Here is a 21,787-nt window from a genome sequence, read left to right as displayed (position 1 = left end):
CTCATCTGGTTAAGCACTCCCCTTAATACATCATTTAACAATGTAGCATTGTCTTTATGAATATTTCAACTTTTTATTTATCTTCGACTTTTAGTCCTCTAAAAGTTTTTCATTACAACTTTTGCTCCATGTTTTTAAGTCAACTCATGTGTATCATTTGAAATTTTGAATTTTTCCCGCAGTCATCTTTAGAATATTATAAGAGTCTCTCCTAAAAAAAATATTTTTTTTAACAAAACATGAATCAAATATGAATTTTTATGTTTTTAGTGCTTAAAAATTCATATTTAATTTATATTTTGGTAACAAAAAATCTAATTTTGGGGGAGAGATTCTTCTAATATTCTAAACATTCCAACGAAAATTCATTCAAAACATAAATTAAAAGTGTAGACGCAAAACTTTAAGGAGACTAAAAGTTGAAGAATTTTTTTTAAAAGGATTAAAACGAAAAGTCAAAATATTTATATAGATAAAAACATATTTAATCTATAGAACAATATTGGATTCTATGATGTACCATTTTGATAAGTGAGGCGATCTAGGGTAATTAGCTCTTAAAAAGAAGATAAATCTGGATTCTTAATTTTGATTTAAAAAGTTTTAAATTGGTCTTTGTCTTTTTTTAAGTCAAAAATAACTTATATCTTTCAACATAACAAAAAAGTTGGACCTTTAAAGATTGTGTTGTCAAAAACCATGAAAATTTTGTGATAGAATATTATTCCTTTACATTTTTACCGTTTGTATTGAAGAGTAATGCTGGCAACACTCTCTTTTGAACACCTTTCTTAATACTCACTCATAGTTAAAATTTAAAGGCATACTATTTTTCTTTCATTTTTTTTTTCACAGTTTCGTAGAAAATCATTACATGTCCAACATTTTTTTTAGAGGATTACATGTCTGTCGATGTTTAGAAAGGTAAATGACATTTTTTCCCTTAAAAAGATAAAAGAGCTGTTTAAAATTTTAAATTAAGTTATATGATCTCTTGTATAATTTTGCCTAAAATATATTTAAAATCTAGTGAGGATCGACAACACAAACCTCAAAAGTAAAAATTTACGACCGTCTTTGTTATAGAGTATGAGAAAATGACTTAATCTATGTTGATTTGAAAGATAAAAATTAATAAATGAGTTAGATTTTGAGGCACACAAATTCATTTAGCTACACTATTAAAACCAACGACCATATGTATCGTGAGCTTATAGTTTTTAAGATATCACATCCGTTGATGTTGGACTTTTGATTTTTTATTTTCAATTTTTTTTCCCATATGGGCTGCCTATCAAAAATTAACTCAAACCAACGTGTAAAAACAAAATTAGAATAAAAAATCATTATACTTTAGATAGTAATTTGTTTAATTTAACCCTCATGTCATTTGTCATTTGGCTTTTAGTTTCTTTTTTGTATTCTGTTTATTTAAAAATATATTAGAATGTATTATTAATTTTTTTTCTCACCAACGCCTATTAATTTTTTTTTGAAATGCAACAATATTTTTTAATTAAAAATAAAACAATGCCCTTACTTACAGAGTTTTCTTCGTATTATCTTTTTAGAAATTTTATTGGTTTATATTCTAAGTTAACCCGGTCCCTTCTAATTGGACCCATTTTTAATCAAACTTACATTATATCTTACTTTTCTGATTTAAGATTGAGTTGGAATCTAAATTTTTTGTCCAAAAGACAAATGTAACGTAATCGAGTGCATTTTATATTACGATTTTAACTTGATGCATTTGTGCCAAAAAAACAAAACTTGTTGCATAATCAAGGTGCCCATTATTTGGTTTTTGATGAAGCTAAATGGAATATATTAACACAATACTGACTTTCTACTCAACACATGAAATGCATGGATAGATATCAGAAGCAATCAACAAGAGAGTTCAGATACACATAAGCACACACAATATCACAAAAAGCGAAAAAAGCTGAAGAAGAAGAAAACGCTAGACACTTCAGGTGACAAACCCCAAACACCCCAAACACTACATAGGGGAAGTCCACAGAAAATAAGATCGAAAGGCAGGCGACGTGATACGCTTTCAACCACTAAAAAGATAACAACTTCACTTTATCAAGTAACTTAAATACCGTAGATCCTTATTCTCGAAAATGCGGTAATTTCTTTCCTTCCACACAATCCAATGATAAGATAACCCTATTAAATCTAAAAATTTAGTTAAATATGTTCTTCATAATCTTGATTGCATACAGAGTAACTATTCTCCTCATAAAAAAATGTTTTGACAATTTATAAAAGAAAGAATTAAATAAAAAATAAAAACATTTGACTCTTGGAAAACATAAAATAGAAAATGTCTTATATATATTAATATTTTATTTAGTAATCAATACAACCTCATAGTACTTGTCAAACATTTAGCCAGTTATAGGGATATTTTATATTGTCGTTTTCCACATTTTATATAGTACATTGTTTGCTACAATTAAGTTACAAACAATTAATTTGTTTTAAATATTTGTGTTATTGGTCAAATACGTATAAAAAAAGGGAAACGACATATTCAATTCTTTAATTTAAATTGTAAATATTTTTTGTATTAAGTAGCATAGTAATTTAAAATTCACCAAATAAGATAAAATTTGAAGAATTTAAGAATCGAACATGGATCATTGCATACTTTTACAACTTTCAAAAACTAGAATACATAATTTTTTTTAGTTACATGAGAAAAAGCTAAAGCAAAAACAAAAATAAAAAAGAGACTCCTGGCCGTGATGATAAGCAACACCCATAACGTCTGCCACAAGCAATAAACAAAGTTCAGCTGGAGGATTAAGCACAATCAATAGATCATTAGTAGACGTTGTTCCAAGCTTGGCTAAGAAGTCAACACACATGTTACCATCCTTGAGAGTGTGACATAGTTGAAAAGTCCAATCTTTAGCCATGTACTTTCTAATAATAACTATCTCATATTTATAGTGGTGAGTGAAAACTTCAACATGCTCCACTAAGTGAATAGTATGCATGTAATTAGTGTAACAAATAATGTCTCTCAGATCTTCATCCCAACAAATTTGAATCTCATGCATTAATGTCAAGATTTTTGGCATGAAGAATATTTGAGTAGTCAATATTACCATGAAAGCCACGTATAAATTGTTCATTGAAGTCTCTAATTAAGCCACCAAATCATGCCATCCCCAGGTTCGTTTGAGCACTACCATCCACATTAAGAATATACGAGTCAGGATGACCGCTTTGCCAAAAAATAGACTGAATGCTAGTAATCTCCTTTATGCATAGCGCTGAAAGCTTGAGTAACATCACGAGTCATAACCTTGATCTTTGACAAAGAAGCCATTAGAGGCATGCTTATATCATAAAAAAAAAACCTTTGCATTTTTAGCACACCAAATACTCCACATGGTAATAGGAATCACAATGTCAAGCTTGTCAACACTATCATGAGACCACATGAATATCAAGTTATCCTCCTCATTAAACCGAAACTAGGACCTACCATCAAGTTCAATATAACGTTTGCTCGGTTTCAATTAAACAAACAATTAAAATTAAAATACATAATTTTTAAGGAGTAATGCTAGCAACACCCTCTTTTAAACACTCTCACTAATACTCACTCTCTTATTGGTTAAATTATTGAAAATCCACACTTTGGAAATAGAACCTACAAAAAATGATGGGACATATATGGATTTCATCAAATAAGGGTGTGTTTGGATCACCAAAGAAAGTAAGAGGAAAGATTGTAAGAGGAAAGATTGTTAAAGGAAAGAAAGTATGAGGAAAGTGAATGGAAAGTGAGATGATTTGTTAGGTTGTTTGGTATGAATGAAAGTGATAAGAAAGTGAGTGGAAAGAAAGATTTATATTTTTCAAATGACATAAATGCCCTTATATTGAAATAGAATAGACAGTTATAAAAAAATGGAATAAAAATGGAGATATAAAAAAAAAAAAAAGGTGACGGTCTGAGAAACAAATTAAAATAGAACAATGGTAGAACAATGGTGTCATGCCTTACGATGACGTCAGAAGCAATTTATTGATGAAAATGCATGTGTGGTAAAGTAGAAATATACTTCAAAAAGTGTGGGTTGTATTGTCAATATATCAATTTGATGCTCCTTCCGTGTGCTTTCTTCGCATGATAGGGGAGAAGGTTTTCCAACGTGGGACCCACACAAATAACACTATCTTTCCACTCTGACAGACCATCCAAACTGTGGAAAGAATACTTATCAGTAAACTTTCTTTCCTTGCTGCTTTCTGTCCATACCCTTTCCTTAGAACCAAACAAACCCTTTAGGGTGTGTTTGGATCACCAAAGAAAGTGAAAGGAAAGATTGTAAGAGGAAAGATTGTTAAAGGAAAGAAAGTATGAGGAAAGTGAATGGAAAGTGAGATGATTATTTAGTTGTTTGGTTTGAGTGATAGTATGAATAAAGTGAAAGGAAAGATAGTTATATTGTTAGTAAATTGACATAAATATCCCTACATAATAGATATAATATTTTAAGTATTTATTTATATAATTTAAATATTTTATAGATATAAATAAGTAACGTTTTAAAAAACAAGTAATTTATAAATATATTACATTATAAATTAGAATTAAAAATGCTAAACCCAAGTGACGGTTCAGGGAAGCTTATTTAATTAAAAGATAAAAAATAGCATAGATGATATGTTTTAATCCAATGGCCATATTGTAATTTTACACAATTGCCTACCTTCCCTCATGTTTCTTCGCGTCTTGGAGTGGAAAGATTTTTGAGTGTGGGACCCATTAAAATCAGACTTTCTTTCCTCACTTATAAGGAACCAAACCGTGGAAAGACAACCTTTCCACAAACTTTCTTTCCCTTCACCTCTCTTTCCTTTATCTTTCTCTAGATCCAAACACAGCCTAAAAGAGTTAGTGCCAAAGAAAGTGTTTAAAAATGAGTGTTGTTAGCATTTCTCATTTTTAAGATAATGTTTTTTTTTGTTAACAAATGCTCGTAAAATAATGTTAGCATTTTTTTTTTGGTTACAAAATAATGTTAGCATTTCACGACAAATATAAACCATTTACTCGCATAAAAAATTATATGAAAAGTCCCTTTTGATCTCCTTCAAACACTTGAAAAAACACTTTAAATTTATTTTTCACACGAATGAATTTTGTGGTTAAACTAAAAGTAATTCAATATATTTTGTTGGTAAGAAATTAGTATTTGGATTTTGTAAGCGTGTACGACTAATCATCATCGACCCACGCCACGCGCTCACCCAATTTGACCTGTATCAGACAATACACATCTTATCTTGCGTCATTCGGCTGCGCAAGCCTACAAGCGAGTGCAACCACACGCTTTCAGCGAGTGCTTATTTATGATGATTCAAAGAAACAGGTAGAAAAACAGGTCAAATGCAATGGCAATGGCATATTCTCCTTCTACACAACAACAAGGTAGGAGCACCAAACTGCAATTATACCATCTCCCATTATCTAGAAGGTTATCTAGTTCTAGGGTATTGACTTTTACTGCATTTTATATAAATATAAATACAAATTTAAATACATGTATGTATTAACATCAATCCATATGTTTTAGCTAAACCGGTAAAAATGTTGAAATTGTTGGATTAAACGTTGTGATTGAAATTTGAACCTCGACTTTCGATTCTTTCACTTAAATGTGAGAGTTGAGTCAATCTTCATTAAAACAAAAATATTATTTTGACACAAAAGTCCATATACATTATATAGCCTTGCTTATTAAAAAAACATTGTATAGACTTAATTACGTAAATGGTTCATATAAATAGAAGTAACTTAAATTTTTGCTCTTATATTTAAGTTTTCTTTTAATCTGACCCGAATAGTTCACGAATGTTGTAAAATTTTATTGAGAGGATCTCTAAACTTGTATATGCAATCACCAACTTCCATTATTTTGTTAATTTAAACTCTCTTATGTGTATCACTTGAACTTTATGTTATTTTCATGGTAGTTGTCATCACATGCAAAGATTACTCAATATTTCAACACTTGTGAAGCCACATACCAAATAAGTATTTCAACTATGCATGTGTCCTGTTTTTTCCTGTCTCCATTTAATAGTAGTAGCTATATGGGGGAAAATTGATTAAAAAAAGTTACATGGATGAAAGGAATACATGCAAAAACAGTATTCTGGAAAATTTCGTGGGAAAACCCATCGGGATATATAGCATAACTGTTTTTTTCACAAAATAAAAGATATTCATTCATTCAAATTGAAAGAGTACATCGATATAATGCAAATTCGCTAAAAACAAAAAGGATGAATCTGTGAACGGGCTCACAACATCCATGTTAATAGCATAAAATGACAAAGTACAAATGCCTACACATATGACTATATTTAAATCTCCGGAATAACCATGTTTCCGGATCTGCAACGTAGATGACGCCAAAGTCATTGATTGGATCTGCACTGGATCGAAGCTGATCTGACAATCTGAAGCGATCAAATACCTGAGAGAAACAAGAAAAACAAACAGCGTCGCACAAAGACGACGGGCAACCAACGTCGCACGAGGACAATGAGATCACAAAATAAAACGAAATAGATGTGAAAATCACTTATTTCAATAAAAGGGAAATAGAAAAACGAGTTAGAGGAGTGATTTTGGGTCAAAAATTGACCCTAAATCACCCATTTTTGGTGGATGAAAGAGAAAAAAATTAGGATTTTTATGACGGCTCACAAGAGAGAAAGGAAAGAGAGAGAGTTGTAGAAATGAGATCTTTTAATCTGACCTTGTAACTTCAAATCACTTTTAATTTGGTCCATCAATTGATTTTTTTTGTTAAAAGGGATCAAATTTGATCAGGTGGCGCAATTAACCAAGATTAAGATTTGTTGGCTCACCAAAACCAGTATTGTAATGATCAAATTATCCTTATTCAAATAACTTGTCATTTTGGAAAAAAAAATCAAATACAACAATCTTCATCTCCTCCAATAACAAAATCCTCCTATCAATTAAACGTTTTTTTCTCTCTCTATTATTTTTATTAATTTTCCCTCTCTTGCAATCAATCAACACTTAAATTGGAATTATTTTTATACGGTGACAACTTTTTATATCTAAATATTATTCTTTATTTTATAGTTGAATTGGACTTCTATTTTTATGAAAGAATACTTAAATATATTTTTATTATCTATAAAATTCATATTTTGTTTTTAATCCCTATATAAATACTTTTCAGTCTCTACAAATCATAAAACTACATGTTATCTTTTCTCAATCTTGATTTTACAAATACAAAACATATTTTAGAAAAAAATTAGGTGTCAAAGATCTCTAAGCATATTGTGGTTGAATTAGGACTGTTAACTTTGCATGACTTTTTTAATTATTGATTGTGAGGAAATGCTGCCACGTTGATCACCAGGTAAAATCAATGTGTTGTATCTAAACCCATTTGTAATTAGATTTTGAGATAAAACATGAATAGAGTAGATGATTATGAGGTTATGTTATGAATCAGTATGAATGTATATTAGTAAGTGAGAATATCAGTATTCATTCTTGTAAGTGTGTTATTCGTCTATTCGTCCTTATATATATATATATATATATATATATATATATATATATATATATATATATATATATAAGTCTTTTTGCATTTTTTACATTTTTTAAGAAAAGTTGTTAGTGCAGTTAACATGTCTATATTGTGTGTTAATATTACTAAATTGTCCTTGGTTTATATGTGTATTAAGTTTAACTTTTAATATTTTAAGACAAGTTAGTAGTATTAATTAGGGTTATGCTTAGGAAAAATAACAATAAATGCTTCTAGTAACTTGAAAAGGGGTTTATATTTTAAGACAAATTTTTAGTTAAATGAGTGCATATATATAGGAATAGAGGGGATAGGGTGGGTAAGCTAGGGTAAGCATGGCAATGTTTACAGGAGTTAACCAATCTCCAAATTTTACTACAAGAGGACACCCTTGCGAAATGTAGTCTCTAATATATGATATTGGTTTGTTTAAGTCATCAAGTTACTCATGTTTGGTAACTTAGAAAAAGGAGGATGAAATTAAGAATATGCAATATATGTGATTTATGAGATATAATGAGAATGAAAGAATGTTCGGATAATGCTTAATAATATTTGCAGAGAGGATTTTCCATGCTTGACACACTAGCATGGCTGGAAATGTCTTGAAACTTTTTTAAGTTCCATGTTACTAAGTTTTACTTACTATGTTTTGGGGTGTCGTTTTCATATATAACACTGCACATTGGAGGATTGAGGAGTTATTGTAGCTTGTTAACCGTCAATGGTTAAGTCGGAGTCAAATCATGTCAAGGGTCTAAAATCTAGGATCGTTACATTTTTTTTGTGTATTTTAAAGTTCAATCTTCATTGTAAATGTTTTCCAAGACATAAATTTAAGTTGTGACATTTTAATAAAGTCTTATCTAGAGATTCCGAGTCTATTTTTACGAGTTATTTCTGCCTTGAGTACAATTTTCTAAGATAAAATCTTGGACGTTACACCTTCATTCTCTCACTTTCTGTTCTCTAGCTTCTTCTCCACACAAATTTTCAGATTGCTTCATTCTCCCTCATGTTTCAGCGGCGGAGGTACGAATTCCACATTCATTTTCATTTTTGGATTTTCAGACTCATTCTATGTTTTTGGATTTTCAATATTGTCGTGATGTTGCTTCTTGCTCTACTCAAATCATTTTCTTTTTCATGTGCAATCAAAAACTAGAAAACTTAGATTTGATGAAATAGGTATATAACAAGAACAAACTTTGTATTCACATGTGAAATAACTAGCTTTGATACTCTCTTGTTAGCTTTGCTAACAAACTGCTTCTTTTATATGGACTTGCATGCATAATATACAAGCCGAGAAGGTTATTTAGTACCCTTGATTATTTGTTATAGTAATAGTATCTTCCTCTTTTTGCTTTTTTTTTTTGTTGTTGCTAATTTACTCTTTTTGCTTCTTTTGGTTAGAAACGCCAACTGAAAATATTTATATATCTTTTTTAAGTTTTAATATCAACATTGATAACTTATTTGTGTGTTTTCTTCCTTTGTATAGGGGAATGTGTGAATGTGTTTCCATCATATATGAGATATGAAAGGGAAAATTAGGAGTCTTTTGTCTACTTAAATATGTTGCTCATTCTTGGTCATGGTTTCTCTTTTTTTTTTTCTCCTCCTCTTTTGATGAATTTGACATCATTGTAAATAAAAAAATAAACTTGTGAACAAACTCACAACATCCAAGTTTTTTTTTGGTGGTGTCCGGGGTTCGAACCGCGGACCTTGCATATATTATGCATTGTCCTTACCAGCATAGTCAAGCTCACGGGACCACAACATCCAAGTTAATATAGCAAACATACGAAGATTAAAACAAATTAGGTTAAATATGTTTTTGATTCTTATAAATATAGACAATTTCATTTTTAGTCCTCATAAAAAAAGTGACATATGTTTTGGTCCCTATAAATTTTTTCTAACATGTAGTTTTAATTCCTGTTGAATTAAAATTTGTTTAATTATGCTTAAACTTTTAAATAATTTTTTATATACTTGTTTAAAACATTCTAAAAAGTTCATCCGTAAAAAGTTAGCTCAAAATTTGATTTTTAGGTCCAAATTTTCATTAGTTTTATCTTTAAATTTTGACATTTAATAAAATTCATTACATGTTAAAAAAATTTAGGTCCTATTTTTTTTTTATAAATGAGTTTCTAAGAATATTCTATACAAAAAATCAACAAATTTTTTAAAGTTTAAGCATAATTAAAAAAATTAATTTAATAGGGACTAAAACTATGTCCTAAATTTTTTTATATGGACCAAAACCTGTCACCTTTTTACGAGGACTACAAGCGAAATCAGCTATATCTATAAGGACTAAAAACTTATTTAACGCTTAAAACAATAACACACTCAAACAACAAAATCACAACACACAAAAAAATACAAACGAAAAATGTGATATATATGAAAACCACTAGTTTATTATATTAAAAAATGAAATAAAAAAATACATATCTCTCTTAAAAAATTGATTTTGAATTCAAAATTGTTTTGTTTTATAGATCTCGGTAATAAGTAGCATAAAAACAGTTGTTAAAAAAAGCAAAAATATAAACTTTGTTGGAAACAATAACTTTTAAACATTCAAATAGCTCAATATATATTTTCTCACAATTTTCCAAAAAAAAGTCATCTTAACAAACACACTCTTAACTTTTTTTTTGTTTTGTTTTGTTTTTAACACACTCTTAACTTTTAACTTAAACACTCAAAACAAGTTAAGCAATACTCTCTCCGTCCCACACTAAGCAACTCATTTGTAAAAAAGAAATTATCATAAAATCAATATTTCGTTTCATTTTTCAATTTAATATTAAATTAATTATCTATTTTCAAGTATACCCTAAATATTGAGAAACGTTAACTTGTGCCCTTGGGGCATAAGTTAAGAATGCAAATGTAGAAGGTTTTTCTTGAAACTTGTGAATTCAATGTCTTAAAAGTTGCAAAAGTTATACTTTCAATGTAAAATTTATTTTTAATTTTCATTTTAATTAGGGCACAAGTTAACATGACCCATATATATTTAATCACTCTTAGTTCAATTATGAGAGTAGAGAACGAAATGGGAAAAAGAAAGTAAGTAATGCGAAATAGATTTGCCTGACGCTATAAGCTGCGAGGGTTTTAGCCCAATTCAATTATTCTCTCTATCAAAAACCCTACAAACCACCATGGCTCGTTTCTCTTTGCCGCGCCTCCTCTTCTACAACCACACTGCCTCTCATTCTCCGTCCACTTTCCACCTCCGTCACTTCTCTGTGGCATGCACCAACTATTCCAATGAGCAACAGCTACGCAACATTTGGATTTCGGGACTCGTCGACCCTGCCAAATCAACCGTTTCAGAGCGATACATGTTATACACTGGTCAGATCGAAAAGATGGAGGAGGCTAGAAATAAAATTCAGAGGAGAGAAACGAGACTTCGGTGGGATATTCATGAGGAGGAATGGCTCAATTCTAGTTATGGTCGGAGTTCCACAAGAAAAAGTTCATATCCTACTCAGATATGTGATTCTATCCCTGCAGATGTCACTTTCTTCAACTGGAAACACCATAAGGTTTCAATTTTCACTTTCAACAACTCAATTCATTTCTATCGTTTATTATTAAAGCATTCAGTTAATGTTTTTTATATTATTGACTTTCTTTAAAATTGTCCGTCCTTGCAGATGAGCGTAATTGACACACCTGATCATGTTGATTTCACTGCTGAGGTTCAGAATGCTCTGCGTGCATTTGATGCTGCCGTTCTTGTTCTGTCTAGTGTTGGTGGGGTGAACAGCCAGTCCATTTCTGTTGACAAGCAAATGATAAAATATCAACTTCCAAGACTTGTATATATCAACAATCTTGATCAAAAGGGAGCAAATCCGTGGCAAGTTTTAAATCAGGTGAATTTTAGATTAATGGATTTGAGGTAATCATATTTTCATATGTTGTTAGTTCCGTATAAAATCCTATATCGGTATAGCGGGATAGCCGCTATTGCGGAGACTAAAATATAGTGTATGAAGTAACAAAAATTCCAACAAGATTTATCCAAAAAAAAAAAAAATCCAACAAGATGCATAAATACTCAAGTAGAAAAAACACACAAAATTAAAAGGATAGTCATACTTAATAATTATATTCAACTTCAAAATAAGTTCTAAACGTAATCAAAATGACATCAAGATGAGGACATTGTTCTCATAGAAAACCCAACCAAACAGAGCAGAAAGAACATGAACATAACCATAAGTACAGAGAAAGAAAACTTAAACAGGGATAGATTCTATTTTGTGTGCAATCATGCTGCTTCAAACTGCTATTGATAACATGGATTTTGTAGTTTTACTGCTATGCTTAAATTATAAAGATAACTTCAGTAATATCATTGTAGAAAAAAATTGTATTCAAAACTCTTGCAAAGCTACTTACTTTAAATGTAAAATTGTCTTTAATAACAATATTTTGTGAGTTTGTCTCCATTCTATACACAGAGAGTCTAACTTCAATTTAGATTTAGAAACGTTTAATATTTAATTATTATTGACCTTGGACATTTTCATAATTATGTCTCAGTTTTACTTATAATTCAAATTCACATTGTTGTTTTATTTTTCAGGCAAGATCCAAGCTTCAACATCATTGTGCTGCAATCCAAGTTCCAATAGGCTTGGAAGATGATTTTAAGGGACTTGTTGATCTTGTGCAATTAAAGGCCTACTATTTTCATGGGTCTGTTTCTGTAACTTCTGCATCAGGTTATACCCGCGATTATTCTTCAAATTACTCAATGGTTGCTTATTGCAGAGAAAAGGTTGCTGTTGAAGAAGTTCCTGAAGATATGGAAGCCTTGGTGTCAGAAAAAAGGCATGAACTCCTAAAAACTGTATCAGATGTAGATGATAAACTTGCTGAAGCTTTTTGCAGCAACAAGCCCATATCAGCAGCTGATCTTGAGGTGTGTGGGTGACGGACTAACGATGTCTTTTTTGTTCATTGGAGTTTTGAATACTAATTATTTGGTTTTACATTGAGAAAAAAAATTAATATGATTTTGTTTTGACAAATAGTTTATCAACATATTGTCTTGAAGTGTTGAGGATGTTGAAGTTTGAACATTCTAAGTGTGTATCAACTAAAAAAGCACATATGTTGTAATGTTATAGAAATGTTGCATGGGTTTCGGATAGATACCATAATATAGTATGTAAAACATAATATATATTTGTTAGGATCCAATATGAGGGTGTTTTAAGTAATTAACTGGTGGTTAAGTAGGTTTAGGTAGATTATTAGTAAGTCGCCCATTAGGGGTTAAATAATAAAAGGCCCATTGGGGTTAAATAATAGAATGTTCTCTTTATTTGTATATAAAGAGGAATTCTTAGGAGTTCTAGCGTATGACGGAATAAGTGTTTTGTTTATGGCTAGAGTAGGATTCCTCTTTGAGTTGTGTTGAAGCTTTGCTCTGGGAGTAGTTAGAGAAAATCTACTATTATTATCGTACTATTTTCATTACAATCAATAAAAGCACCCTATTTTCCTTAATTGTTATTTATATCTTCATCTTGCTTGTGTTGTGTTCGATTGGTTGATTGTAGGATCCATTGGTTCCTTTCAATATTATAAAATATAATGAGTTTATCCACGCATTGTTATCCTTAGAGCTGTCAATTACAGATTATGGTGGCGAGCCCAAAATCCGCCGTAAACATATGATGATTGGTGTAACAGCATTTGGCAGAAGCATGGCGGACAAAGTAAAAAACTTATCATATATGTATATAAATTATACACACACAAAACCAAAAGACTATCAATATATGTCAGGAACCATAGACTTAATTGAAAGAAAGTATTATTTGTTGAGGAAGAGGGAGATGCTCCACTTGTTAATGACTTTGAAGATGATTGTGTTGAGGTTGTAGAAGAGCATAAGAGATATTTTATGTATGCTTGCATTGTGTTTTTTATAACTTTGTTGTTATTCTGAAGTCTTGAGTTTGATAAGTGGTTGTTGGTTGATTATGACATTGCGATCGAGACAAATGATATTTTCATTCAATTAATTCTATGGTTCTTGACATATATTGATAGTGTTTTGTATGTAGTGAACAACACTGTGAGGCATACATACACTAATACTGACCAGTACTATCCCTGGGAGAGAAGCTTCTAGTGGGACCTAACAAGTGGAAAAACATGTGCCTCGTATCATATCAAACAATGTTGCCAAAAGGAAAACATGAAAGAGAAAATTGAAGGACGAAAGTTGCGGCCATTTTCTTTCATAGAGAGGATATCGCCCGTATTATCCCTTGGGTTTTGAGATGAAGTTGAAGAACCAATTCCTGATTCAAATTCATTTTGCGCATATATTGCATTTTTGGGTTGGATCCTTTGGAACACCCACTTTTTGTTCATGTACCTCTGAAGGCAGATGCATTTGTCGATATAGTGTGATATATGAAAACCAGTTGTTATTCCCCCTCCATCTCTTATCTTGTAAATAGTTTTCTTTTTGTTATTACTGTGTTTGTAGGAAGCTGTTCGCAGGGCCTCCATAGCACGGAAATTTATACCATTATTCATGGGCAGTGCTTTCAAATATAAGGTAACTGTTAAATTACCTTGAATTTTCCGTTGTATTGTCTTGATCTTCATTCATTCCCTTTCTTTCTCAGTAGACTCTTTTTCTTTAATCCTGACTCTTTACTATGATTATGATTTAATTTAGTTTGGGTCTTCCAGAGATTTCAATTTGGAAATTGAATTCACTTGTAGCATTCTTAGCACGATAATGGCTACTAGCTGTACATGACACTATGCAAAAAATTTGGGCCTGGTCTAATCTTATGTCACGCATATAATAAAAGAGCAATCTTTGTCGTATAAATCTACTTAGAATATTGCTGTTTGATAAACAATAGATAATAAATGAGCAATATCTGTCTGATAACATCTAGTTAGAACCCTGCTGTTTTAAAAGCTAGCTACTAATACTTTTTAAGCTTTTCCATTCCCTTACTATGGTTATGTATGAGGAAATCTGATTTATGATCCCATTTTTTTGAAAAGTTAGAAACTTTCTTCTATTATAATTTGTTACAGAAGGCTGATTCGTATGTTAAGAGACAAAGCTCCAAGAGGTTTGCACTTCTGGAGCATGTTGTTAGTGTTAACCCTTTGTAATTTGTAAAAATATATTTGATTTAATGCTACTAGATTTAGACAAGACTTATTTATTTACTTAATTAAAAATCTTGATTGAATGCCACAAGTATTATTTATTTATTTATTTATTTTTATCACAAACAAGTCTTTTAAAAGCCTAATGCGATACACTGTCCTAAGTTCTAGGCCTAAGAGCGATAATGAGGTTGAACATGACTTGGATCATATGTTGGATTCAAGCCTAAAGAAACCTATTATATGTTAGATATATACTAGATGGAAGAAGGGTGAGCCAGGGAGGAGAATTAGTTGTTAGATATATGAGAGGGACATAATTGTGTATTAGTTTGTTGACAAAGAATCAAAGGAGCTTTGGGGCTCTACTGAGGTCTTTTCTCTGTAAGCGTTTATGCTATTTTGGCTGGAGATAACGATTACAGAGAGTGAAACTATGGAAGAAGGCAAATAAATCCTCCATGTTTATCTGCTATTTCCACCATGAAATGCCATGGTGCCACCATGCTTCACAAATTGGCCATAGCGGTTCACGAAAAATCCTTCGCTGCAATCTGCCATGGCTACTATTTGATAACGTTGATTCTGGTTTGAATAATATACATACAAGCCAACTCTTAATATTGTATTTTACCAGTCTTATATTTTTTATTTTTTGTTGTTTCTGGTACAGGGGTTACAACTACTTTTGGATGGTGTACTTAATTATTTGCCTTGTCCAACTGAAGCTAGTAATTATGCTCTCGTCCAATCTAAGAATGAGGAAAAGGTACAAAATTCAAAGAAACAGTTGAATGAGATTATTTGAATTGCTTGAGAGAAAATTAATCCCAGTCTTTGTTATTTATAACCAAGTGAATACATTAAAATCTATAGTCAAATACCTTGATTATTGCGATAAATAAACTAACAAACCTAATCTTATAGAGAGATTTTCTCGACAGAATATAATTCAAATCTATACATATCTTACCACTCCCCCTCAAGCTGGTATATCATGTGCATCAAACTTGTTATACATATATATAAGATATCGTCGGACCTCCTGTGATATCCTGGTGCATATAAAAATCACAACTTATAATATGCTAAAATATAAATCATGAAAATGTTGTCTTTGCTCTAAATAGCAGGGCCTCTACCAATGGTATTTCTACCTTTTTCCTACGAATCCTAAGTCGTCTCAGTTTGGTTTGAGTACATAGAAGATCTAGCCACCTACAGGTCCATAGTTAATGCACCACAGTAAGTGACCATTACTAGACTAGAAATTGGATATACTGTTATAAAGTGTGCCAGTTTGTGGCTCAAACCCTGCAGAGTCACTGAATTGCAGTCAATCTAATTTTGAGATATCTTAAGGAAGGGCTCTGGATCATGATTTAGTTTTGCAAGATGCTTCTCCTTTGTCTCCCACAAGTTTGCAGGCATATTGTGATGTTGATTCAGCCTCTGATGTAGATAATGTGAGGTCGACTTCCGGGGCATTCTTATGTCTTAGTCCTAACTTGGTGGTTCATAGCCCCAGCCACTTCAACGTGTTATCCTTACTGCATGAGCTGCAAGTTCCCATCTCCTTGCTAATTATTTATTGCGACAGTCAAAGCACTTTCGCTTTGAGTCATAATCTAATTCGGCATTCTAGAACCAAACATATGGACTGCACAGTTCTACACTCAAACTAATTCACTCTCTAATCCTACGCACCACAGAATACCAAAAACCCCACTGTTCCACAAAGTCTTGATAAACATGGTTGTTATGCTGTTTTTTAATCTACTAAAAAAGAACATTATTTGGCTATTTTAACAGCATACACTTGTGGCATTGGCTTTTACATTGAAGAGAAAGTATGGTCTAATAACATATCTAAGGTACTGTAACCTTTACACGTGCTTAAAATCCTATTTCGAATTGTTTGTTTTGTTTTATATATATATATACTACCTTCGGTCATTATTACAAGCAATTTTTTTTTCTTTCAAATCTTCGTTCCTATTATAAGTAGAATTTCACTATTTTTACACTATTTATTTAATGTTATTATTCCTAATATACCTATTGGGAAAAACTCAAGTCCCACATTAGATAGATAGGACTCTTGATAAGAGTTTATAAAGAGGAGGCATTCCTCATCTTACAAGATGGTATCAGAGCCTATCGATTTGGGCCACCCACCATTTGTACACGCGCCACTTTAGTAAATTTGGCTTATGTTTTGACATGTAATCTAGAAATTATTAATTGCAGTTAACTGAATTTCTTAATCACCGTGAAAGTGGTTTGTTTTTTGGTATAATAATGGCAGGAGGGAGTGGTTGTGTGTGTGTCTATATATAACCAGGTGTTGAACTTGGCATACTAATACTTTCAATAACTCTTTGTAGAAGGCTAATTAAATCAATCCAACTATTGAATCATCTTATAAAAATTCAAACAATTTAGACAATTTGTTTGTATATATGTTTAATAATAGATATTGACATATGTTTCAAATAGTGTATTATACGTTAAAATAAGATGACGTGATGGAATATTATATCATTTTAAAGATCTATGAGTTTTTATAGGTTTGATCTACTTAACGAGAACTTTCAATTCGGTTGGATTGGTTTAATTCACCTTTTACAAAGTGATATTGAAGGTGTAAGTAAGTTAAATTTGAAACATGGTGTTGGTGGATCCTGACTAATATTTATACATATATGTATTGCTTTGTTTTATTGTGTAAAGAATATATGAGGGTGTCATTCGGAAGGGAGATTTTATTACAAATGATAACACCGGTCAGACGTTCAAGGTAAGTTTAAGGCTTTTCACTGTTCTACTTTGATTGCATTGGTCTTGTGCACATGGTGTTTTGATTGAAGGATATGCTTTTCATTTTTGCTACAATCTTGGTTTTTTGTTACGTAATTAGTTCATTTTTTTTAAATGTATGACTCAATTCAAAATTGCATTTACGATCATATACATTCATAGTTGTTGTAATTAAATTCTGTCTACGGAAGAATGAATAACAAAGATATACGAAATGATGGCATCTTTTAATATTAATTTACCCTCAGATTATGCATTTCTTACTAGTTCATGGATTCAAGTCTCTAAACAGTGCATGTATTCAAATTCTTGCTTGCTACTTCCTACTAGCAATATTGACTATTTTTTTGAAGAACATAGAAGTATCTATTTAACCATACTTCTAAATTTATCCTCTTGCATATTCAGGTCTTGTCACCACCTCATTGTGTACTCTTTTCTAAAAATATTGCTACAACAAAGACTAGTACTAGTTTTAGCTTTTACCAACTTAATGAGGCATGAAAAATGATTGAAAACAATATGCAGTGGTGTGCACTTATAAGATGATTTTCGTGTCTCTGCTTTCAAATATTACATTTTGAGACTAGTGATTTTGTTGTTTAAGCCTTTCTTCTCTGCAAATGCAGGTTCCTGATTCAATTGAGGTGCGAAAGGACGAGATCGGGGTTAGTCTTTAGATTTTCACATCGATTTGTTGATCTTCCCTTTAAATCGAATGTTTTTGGGGAACTTTTGTGTAATTGTTCTGCAATAACAATTTTCAAATTCTAATTTTAGCTTTTACTAGTTCAATGAGGCATGAAAAATGATTGAAAGCAATATGCAGTGGTGTGCACTCACATGCTCATTTTCATGTCTCTGCTTTCATTTATTGCATTTTCAGACTGACTAGTAATTTTGTGACTGAAGCGTTTCTTCTCTCCAAATGCAGGTTCCTCATTCGATTGAGCCGCGAATAGATGAAATGGGGGTTAGTTTTTAGATTTTCACTATGATTTGTGGATCTTCCCATTAATCAATTGTCTTTGCAGAACTTTTGTATAATTATTCTTTAGATTCTAACTTTATCTTTTACTAGTTTAATGAGGCACGGAAAATGATTGAAAACAATATCCAGTGGTGTGCATTCATAAGATCGTTTTGATTTCTCTGCTTTCATTTATTGCATTTTGAGACTAGTGATTGTGGTTGAAACCCTTCTTCTCTGCAAATGTAGGTTCCTCATTCGATTGCAGTGCGAGAGGATATGACGGGGGTTAGTTTTTAGATTTTCACCATTATTTGTGGATCTTCTCATTAAATCGAATGTCTTTGGAGAACTTTTGAATAATTATTCTTCCATATCTATTTAAATTCTAATTTTAGCTTTTCCTAGTTTAATGAGGCATGAAACATGATTGAACACAATATGCAGTGGTGTGAACTCATAATATCATTTTCATGTCTCTGCTTTCATTTATAGCATTTTGAGACAAGTGATTTTGTGGCTGAAGCCTTTCTTTGAAAATGCAGGTTCCTTATGTGATTGGATTGCGTAATAAGGTGGGATTAGTTTTTACATATTCACCATGATGTGTGGATCTTATCACTAAATTTAATGTCTTTGGAGAACTTTTGTATAATTGTTCGGCCATATCTCTTTAAATTCTAATTTTAGCTTTTACTAGTTAAATGAGGCATGAAACATTATTAAGAAAACAATATGCAGCGGTGTGCACTGATAAGATCATTTTCATGTCTCTGGTTTCATTTATTTTGTTTTGAGACTAGTGATTTTGTGGCTGAAGCCTTTCTTCTCTTCCAATGCAGCTTCCTTATTCGTATGAGAAGCGAAAGGATGATTTGGGGGTTAGTTTTTAGACTTTCACTATGATTTGTTGATCTTCCCATTAACTCAAATATCTTTGGATCACTTTGGTAATTAAATTCTAATTTTGGCTATTACTAGTTTAATGAGGCATGAAACATGATTGAAAAAAATATGCAATGGTGTGGATTCATAAGATCCTTTTCATGTCTCTGCTTTCACTTATTCCACTTTGAGACTCGTAATTTTGTGACTAAAGCTTTTCTTCTCTCCAATTGCAGATTCCTGATTTGATTGGGGTGCGTAATGATGAGGTGGGAGTTAGTTTTTATATTTTTACCTTGTTTTGTGGATCTTTCTATTATAGAGTGTTGCTGGAGAACTTCTGTAAAATTGTTCTGCAATATCTCTTTAAATTCTGATCGGGATTCTTCTCTCACATCGACAGGCGTTTCAAGAGGCTCATGCTGGAGAAATAGTTGCTCTACATGATGTCAATAATGCACCAGGTTTTACTTTTCTCTTCTCTCAAAGCATATGCCACATTTCGTGAATTCTTTATTGCTCTCTTTTTTTGTAAGGTTGAGTTTTTCATGAATCTGCTGTAGGTGGTTTAAGTTGTTTGAAAATGTGGATGTTATATTTTTTTATTGGAGAGTAAATTTCATATGAGTGCTCAAAAATACTGTAAAGTGGATCAGAGAAACCAAAAAAAAAAAAAAAAAAAGAGCCTAAATGGCTGAAAAAATGTTAAACACTGAAGTCATTCTGCATGTCAAGTAATGGATATTCTCCTTGCCTTTGTAACATTCTTTATTGGGGCTCTAGTTTTTTTTTGTGTGAAAAAACCAGTACTCTAGTTCTATATCCCATTACACGACACAATCCAATCTCATAAGAATTTATGTGTATTCCCCTCCAACAAAATAAGCTAGGTGCAACAAATGTTAATGTGACGGTCTATTTTTTTGTGTTCATTATTTAATCAGGTGATTCTTTTACTGAGGGGTTAGTAAGATATACAAAGGCTTCTATTGATGTTTCTGAGTTGGTCTCAACAGATTCTGTGCAAGTAAGTAGTTTCTTTATACGACAGATTAACTTCCCTACCTTGGCTTTAATGGCAATTTATATCACCTAATTGTCTTGTTTTGTTATTGCTTTTAGGTTTCAAAGGTTTTGAAGGACTTACCCTGCCAAGCATAAGGCGGTCGAATCCCGTGCTTTAGCTCTCCAAAAGCGACACATTTTTTAAAGACATATATGATATATGCCTCTACACATAAAAATTTACTATACTTAATATAGTGAGTTACAATTCTGTATGATTTACGTGCAACTCAATTGGACCAGTGCAAATTTACCTTTTCATTGGACCCATGATCGAATTTGGGGAGCAGCATTAGTTGTTTTGTTTCTTATTTTAATTGTATTTTGTAGCGGATGACTCTTCTTCTTTAGTTGGACAAACAATATTTATTTGTGTATAGTGAGTGTTATTTATTTCAATAAAAAAAATGTTATTTTTGCAGAACCAGTTTATAGAGAAAAAAAAGGTGTTATTTATGCTAAAAAAATGTGTTATTTTTGCAGAACCAGTTTATAGAGAAAAAAAAGGTGTTATTTATGCTAAAATATAAAAGAAAGACAATAATTATCAATTTTAGTTAGATGTTTTTCTATGTAAATAACCTTATCAATTATTTTTATATTTGATTTAAATTTTAAAACATACAAGTCGATATTGAAATTAAATTTAGATTAATTCATATAATGTAAATATTAGGAGACTAAAACAGTGCAACAATCAGCGTAGGAAAGCTGTGCAACAATCTAATCAATCCATCATCTATGGAAATTGCGGTCTATACCAAGGCATGTTCGTCTGATGTGGGTGGCGTATCCTACATGATCGAATTCCAGTTAGATTGGCTCCTTTAAATAGAGGTGTTCGGTGCAGTCCTCTTTGTTGATTTTGTATGAGCACAATGAGACCGTTGAGCATTTATTTATGGACTGTGAGTAGGTGAGATGTGTGTGGTTTGCATCTCATTTAGGTGTGAATTTTTTAGCTGTAATAACAGTTATGTTAAGTCCTTTTCGGATTAGAAATAAGAGATGTTTTGAGGAAAGTGAAATTCCTAGTGCATCTAATTGTTATAAAGGTGCTATCAAAGCGGTTTTTAACGTTGTACAAAATGATTTGCTGCAATCGTAGAACCAGTCCAATCCCGGTTTCAAATATCAGATGGCGTCTCCCGTCTGCGGGTTCCTATAAAATGAATGTTGATGCTTCAGGTCCTTCAGATGATGGAAAATGGGGTCTTGTTGTGGTGATAAG

General features: G+C 31.5%; 1 protein-coding gene across 5 annotated transcripts; it reads left to right on the top strand.

Annotated features, from left to right (window-relative positions):
* Positions 1-10,166: 10,166 nt before the first annotated feature.
* On the top strand, positions 10,167-20,933 carry LOC146944897 (elongation factor G-2, mitochondrial-like). Of its 5 annotated transcripts, none has more exons than XR_015026170.1 (17): positions 10,167-11,197; positions 11,309-11,530; positions 12,247-12,359; positions 12,435-12,585; positions 14,170-14,241; positions 15,490-15,585; positions 16,629-16,690; positions 17,550-17,616; positions 18,266-18,304; positions 18,571-18,609; positions 18,856-18,894; positions 19,152-19,181; positions 19,449-19,556; positions 19,728-19,760; positions 19,895-19,955; positions 20,436-20,518; positions 20,614-20,933. XR_015026170.1 is itself a non-coding variant. In XM_085743270.1 (17 exons), exons 1-17 carry the CDS (start codon positions 10,808-10,810, stop codon positions 20,650-20,652), a joined length of 1,575 nt encoding a protein of 524 aa, XP_085599396.1. In that variant the 5' UTR covers positions 10,167-10,807; the 3' UTR covers positions 20,653-20,933. The 5 variants fall into 5 exon arrangements, 2 of the variants coding, with proteins under 2 accessions (XP_085599396.1, XP_085599394.1); XM_085743270.1 differs by having other exon boundaries at positions 19,449-19,487; XR_015026168.1 differs by having other exon boundaries at positions 10,693-11,197; positions 12,247-12,585.
* Positions 20,934-21,787: the final 854 nt, after the last annotated feature.

This window comes from Medicago sativa, chromosome 2 (assembly GCF_051527215.1).
Source record: "Medicago sativa cultivar Bolivia chromosome 2, Bolivia_mono, whole genome shotgun sequence".
NCBI classification, from domain to species: domain Eukaryota; kingdom Viridiplantae; phylum Streptophyta; class Magnoliopsida; order Fabales; family Fabaceae; genus Medicago; species Medicago sativa.
Note: the sequence above shows the minus strand (reverse complement) of the source record. Positions and strands in the feature narration are given on the sequence as shown.